We start from the raw sequence: 6,202 nt of genomic DNA, 5'->3' as shown, positions 1-6,202 counted from the left end.
CTGTATTCGCTCAAACTAAAAAGGATATTTCGAAGAAGCCGAAGGCCTTAGGTTAATTCGAGGTACGAAATAAAACGTGCCTTTATAATGCCCCGTTGCAATTTCATAAATAATAGAATTAGGAAGGAACCGTCTACAAATAAGGTGAGTTCCATTACACATGCCTTTAGAGGGCGACAAATTTTGTAGAAGGATAACATAACTGCCAATTTTCAGCACAAGTTGATGAGGACTCATTCCTCATGGGCAAAGTGTATTGAGGAAGTCAGTAGGATATAGAGTGCAGCTATCATCAAGCACTGAATCATAACTTTCATATGTGGTAGAAACACCAGGGAACAAACCAATCAAATACTCATTAATGGCATCGACATCCTCATTCATAGGCGTAAGAATTGCTCTTTCATTAAACATGGCACTATCAAATCCTGGAGTAGAAATTTCAGGGAAGATAGTTGCACCCATAATAGACACAGGATTATCAGCTGGAGTATAATACTTAATGATATGCTCTGGTAGCTGAACAAAAGCATTTTCAGCTGTTTGTAACTGACCATTTCCTAAAGCAAGGAGGAATTCTTAATATGGGAGGTCTTCTCTAGCCCTAATATTTTCTGTCAATCGAAATTTTATAAGCAAGGGCCAAATGTAAGAACTAACTACACTTACACCAACAACCTCTTTTTGTGTGCGACGAGGTAAAATAGGCAGTACTTGCCTAAAATCTCCTCCAAAAACAATGACCTTCCCACCAAAAAGCATGTTAGGATCACATAAATCTCGTAACAATAAGTCTAGAGATTCAATATTCTCCCTACGTGCCATAGAAGCTTCATCCCATATTATAAGAACAGTTTCTGTTATTAGAGCAGCTAAGCTTCCTTGCTTAGGAACATCACAAGTAAGTGATACTTCTGAATCTAAAGGTATTTTAAATCTAGAGTGTGCTGTTCTGCCAGAGGGGATATTAGAAGCCGCAATTCCTGATGTTGCTATAGGCAAAACTATTTTTCCTGCCAAACGTACCTCAGCATACAAAACATTATACAAGAATGTTTTACCAGTTCCGCCTGGGCCATCTACAAAAAAACAACCAGGTTTGCCATTTTAAATATGCCACATGATTCTATTGAATGCATTTGCCTGAGCTGCATTTAACTTATCTCGACAATCAACACATTCTGGAGGAATAGGTGCTTCGAGAGCATCTATAATATCCTTAGTAATGCGAATCCCATCATCTGTATCATCAATTAAATGGCCTAATTCAAAATCTTCGAATGACTTCCCCATAGATTCCAAGCTCTTCTCTACTTCCCTCACAGTTAATTGCATAACTTTAGACTGGGAAGTTGGATACTTGTGCTTGAAATCCTCAGACAATGCACCATAGAAACGTTCCCAAAGCGCATTTGGGTCACTTGGCTGGCAAAAGATTAACACTGTTGCAAAGAGTTGCCTCATTGCTGAAGGCATTTGTGCTTCTGCTGCTCCCTGTAAGCAGGCAATAGTTGCACCATATTCTTGAAACAACCCTTGTTTAATAGCAGCCTCTTGAAATGTAGGGTATAGAATTCCATTGACGGTCTTCAGATGATCAAAAGACTCAGGACTTATGACCTTACCAAGCAATAAACGAAGAAAGAAACGCTCACCTTCTGCTGGAACTACAAATGCCATCCGAGAAACATTTTTTGTTTTGTAGCTCCGTTTAATCCAAGTTTTCTTGCCATGATCCCATCTATATTCTGAGATCATTTCAGTATAACGAAGCCCTGTACCTCCAGGTATGGATGCATTTTTACTAAAAAATTCTGTCAGAGCTGTTTGACTTCTTCTTTCATTTCTAACAATTGAGTCAAGTTGCTCATGAGATCTCATATATATAGTTTGCATATTTGGTAAATGCACAGGTAAAAGCGTGACAGAAGGAGTCATTTCAAATAAGTCAAATCTAAATATTGTCCAAGCTGCTTCACAAAGAGAAACCCATCTACCAGCTTGGAAATTGTCAATCTCATCAACACCCTGATTACCTTCTCCAACAACATTAAAAGAAACACGATCATGACCCTTGTAGACATACTTATAAAGGTACTTAACTGCTTGAATGGTAGAGCACACTTCAACGTTTAAATGGCAGTCAAATAACGAAGATAAGTATGGATTATAAGGGATAACCCACCGGTTATCAAGATCAGCACCACGAATTCTGACTTGCTCTCCTATGTGCCGCCTTTTATACAATGGATAACCATCTTCATTAGTAGATGTTTCTTCTAAGTATGCCTTAGGATAGTTATACTTACAAACAGCCTGATCCCCAATCTGTTTTTTCATGCATCCACAACGAAGATTCAAACTACCACAAGGTCCATGCATCATGTGCTTCAGTATGCTAGCACGTAGCTGAGGAGAATCAGTAGAAGGGATTTCTGCACAAACAAATTTATCGTAATCTGAAGGGCCTCTAAGTTTATATCCATTTTCTAAGATTATAAGGAAATGAGCATGCGGAAGGCCTCATTTCTGGAACTCTACAACATACACCATAGCTGCCACCTCTCCAAACACCTTTTCTTCCATTATTTGCTTTTTCAAAGCAATTAACTTACTTCTAAAAACACGAGCAACAACATTTGGTCGATCAGCTGCAACCTCACCCTCAACAAGCTCAGCAGCTATTTCTGGCCATTTGACATTGCATGTTATGGTAACAAAGAGGTCTAGTTTGCCAAATTGCTGAACAAGAGCCATAACATTTAAATAGCGCCTTTTCATATCACGAGGTCCACCTATAAAGGTTGGAGGTAAGATTACTCGCCGGCCAATATTATTTGCACTCTTCTCCCCATCTTAAAAAGTATCTAAAATTCCCTGATACAAATCTGCTCTAATTGTCTGCTGATTCCTCCTAAAAAAACCAAGCCAGGTATTTTCAATCTTGACATACATATCAACTATGTATTGCTGAAAACAACGACCTCCACGAAGCAGCATGTTTCCTGGCCTGATTTGTATCTTGTAAGCATAGTATTCTCTTGGAGAAATATGCCTTTTAGAATTCCCTGAAGAGTCAGCTGAACCTATACACAAAATTTGAAAAACAAATAAGTCAAGTAATACACAGACACATATGTATATATTGAATAAGAATGTTATTTTGATTGCCTATAAAGTCATACGTTTAGCCTCTTCCTCTAATGGATCTTCTTCTGTATGAACAACACATGAAGAAACAGGATTAACATCCATTAGGGCCTCCTGATGCGAACTTCCATAAATTTTTCGAAGACCTTGAGTCCACCTACAATCACCATATGGGAAGAGAAGAGGATATTGTAATGGATCATAGCATCCATAATAATGACATATACGATGTTTTTTAGTAGACTTGCCTGATACAATTATATGTGGACCATTATAATCACTGGAAGACATGTTGTCAGGCCAGATAGCAGCAACTTCATTGGTTGAAGGCGCATTATACACTCGTTGGTCTAACACCGTGCTTTGATTAATAACAATTTCTGTAGTCTCATTTATAGTTAGCTCTCTTAGAGATCTAAAGAAACAAGCATATGGGTTTGCACTTGTAACCCGCATAAGAATGTCTATTATGTCTCCTCTAACCTCAGGAAAAGTACTTGTTCTATTTACAGCTTCAAAGTGTGCATCATAGAAATAAAGCTGTAAGAACTTTGGCTTCCCCTCTTCAGGCAACAAATCAGGCACATTATGATATATTTGTCCATGTAGTAAGATACATAAATTCCCTTTTCAGTTTTAGCATTATAATCACCTCCAGGGGAACAGAACGCAAATAAAGTGTTGTACATTCGAACATATTGCCTGAAATGCAATGCATCCTCATCTTGAGATGTAAAGAGACGGTGAAGTTCAGCAGGCAACTCATTTGTGGCAATCTTAATACTTCCATTTCCACAGCAAAATGAAGCCACTCATACTGAAACTTCTTAGCACCACACTTAGTACAGTAATGAGGAGCTTCCATCTGATGAGAAGCTGTTGGAAGTGGCTGGCCAATAACAGCAGGTGGTTCATCTATGAAAAGCAAAAATAAATACAGCAAAATATCGAACACACATAAAACAACATAAGAACTATTCAATAAAAAACACACACATTTCTTTTTAGGAGCAGGAGTTTGTTTGCTGCCTTTCTTAGGTTGCTTTAGAACAGGCAGCTGTTTTTTCTTTTTATTAGATTGATTTGGTAATTTATAATTCCTACGTGCACCCTGCGCACTTCTTTCACCAGGTTCACTAAGGACACAAACAAGAAATATCAATGAGCAAAAGCACGCCTTAAATGCAAAGTTACATTCAATATTTGATGAAAGTGTTACAACCTTACTGATTTTGTTTTGGTAATTCCATCTATGCGCTCTAGATAAGTAACAGCAACAATTGCTCCCTCTATTTTAAAAAAACCATACTCAATATTATCACACAAACTATAATCCTCTTGGATTTTTTAAAACAATACTAAAAGGAGAAACTTACTGTTTTTTGCTATAGTTGCCTTCTTATTGCCATTGCTTTTACGCTCTTTCTTTACACCAGCATCAGCCACTTCATTCCCATTGCTCTTACACACTTTCTTTACACCAGCATTAACCACTTTACTACATTAACAACATCTAACACATAAAAGCAAATTCAACATGCACACACCTAACAATCAGGAAAAAGATTGAGTACTCAATCCAAACCTGATTTTAATTGGCTCTACACAGCCAGCAATTGCACGTGATCGTTTGCTAGTCCGCTATTTAACACTCTTTACATTATACAGTTGTTTATCTGAAATGAGCACTAATAACCATCTGAACACTAATAATCACTGAAGTAAATGATATACACAATACTTGGCCTGTTCTATACTGTTTCTAGCAAAGAAAGTATTTTGTTTATCCTAATTAGATATGCACAAAATACATTCTCATTTCAAAGCAGCTTGAGCTAACAAGCTAGAATGTAATAAACTGGTGATAACCTGTTAGTTTCAATTAATACAGACATAAAACTAATTAGAATATTCAACAAGAATAGGCAAACTCATCTGAAATAAATATGGTAGGAAACAAACACAACAGAAATACCAAAATAAGGCAAAACATACATTTCATTGATTTCAAAGAGATAAGAGTGCATTACATGATGTAGCGTTGAATTGAACTAACACATTACATTCTACATAGTGCCATTACAATCTTAATTTCAAAAACAAGTCAACCTACATCAGCAGCAAGATAGCTAAAGAACTAAATAAACTAACGCTGCATTCAGCCCTTAGCCTAGATACTACCAAGTTCAAGCCAAACAACAAGCCTACAACCTACTCAAACTATATTTTCCTACGCTTAAACACTTTCTCCAGGTTATCAGGAACTAAAACAAATAAAGCATCAGGAATTGAGACAGAGCGATCAGCGACATGCTCCCCAAATGAAGAAGAAGCCTTAGGCTTACGAGGGGCTGCAGGAGGAAGTGCAGGTGTTGGGATTTTATGATAACCTGATCGAGGTGTCAAGCAATCACTTCCACCAATATAAGGAGCCAAATGTAATTCTTCTTGCCTTCCAAGCACACGTTCCCTGACTGACATGTAGCTTTCCCTAGCTAAAGCACACTTAACTCCAGAGTACACTCCCATTCCATGATTCAAATCAACCACATCCACATTATAACGGACACGCAGCAACTTCACAGCTCGCTTAGCAGCATCTTGTTTTGCATGTTTGCAATTGCTAGCCACAGAGCTATAGACACACTCCATTCCAAAACTATCAACAAGGTAAACTGTCAACCAAGACACCCATTTCCCTGCAGCAAGCTCAGCAGCTTCAACTCCAGAAACTCTAGCCTTAGTAGCAGCTGCCAATACACGCAGCACATCAATATAATCAATACATATACATTTATCTTTCTTGACTGGTGGAACAGGCCACTTTGGCACCCCCTTTGCCGCAGGCCTATTCAATGAATCCAGTGATATGCGCTTCATCTCATAAAGGAAAGCACACATATCTAGCATGTACATGGTTTAAGTAGTCAGATCATCAATCTGCAAACCATATTCTACGCGCAGAAAACGAGTAGCCTGTTCAACAGCCTTTTCGCGTGAAGCATCTAGAGTCACAGCAGGACCACCTTCAAAGATGTACGGGGAAAGAACA

The 6,202-nt window shown here is 38.1% G+C and overlaps 1 protein-coding gene across 1 annotated transcript; it reads right to left on the bottom strand.

Annotated features, from left to right (window-relative positions):
• Positions 1–240: 240 nt before the first annotated feature.
• Positions 241–2,757, bottom strand: LOC145640073 (uncharacterized). Its single transcript, XM_081691383.1, has 4 exons — positions 2,616–2,757; positions 1,144–2,435; positions 670–1,026; positions 241–519 (listed from the first exon to the last, which is right to left on the bottom strand). Exons 1-4 carry the CDS (start codon positions 2,755–2,757, stop codon positions 241–243), a joined length of 2,070 nt encoding a protein of 689 aa, XP_081547509.1.
• Positions 2,758–6,202: the final 3,445 nt, after the last annotated feature.

This window comes from Chenopodium album, chromosome 7 (assembly GCF_948465745.1).
Source record: "Chenopodium album chromosome 7, dcCheAlbu1.1, whole genome shotgun sequence".
In the NCBI taxonomy this organism is placed as follows: domain Eukaryota; kingdom Viridiplantae; phylum Streptophyta; class Magnoliopsida; order Caryophyllales; family Amaranthaceae; genus Chenopodium; species Chenopodium album.
Note: the sequence above shows the minus strand (reverse complement) of the source record. Positions and strands in the feature narration are given on the sequence as shown.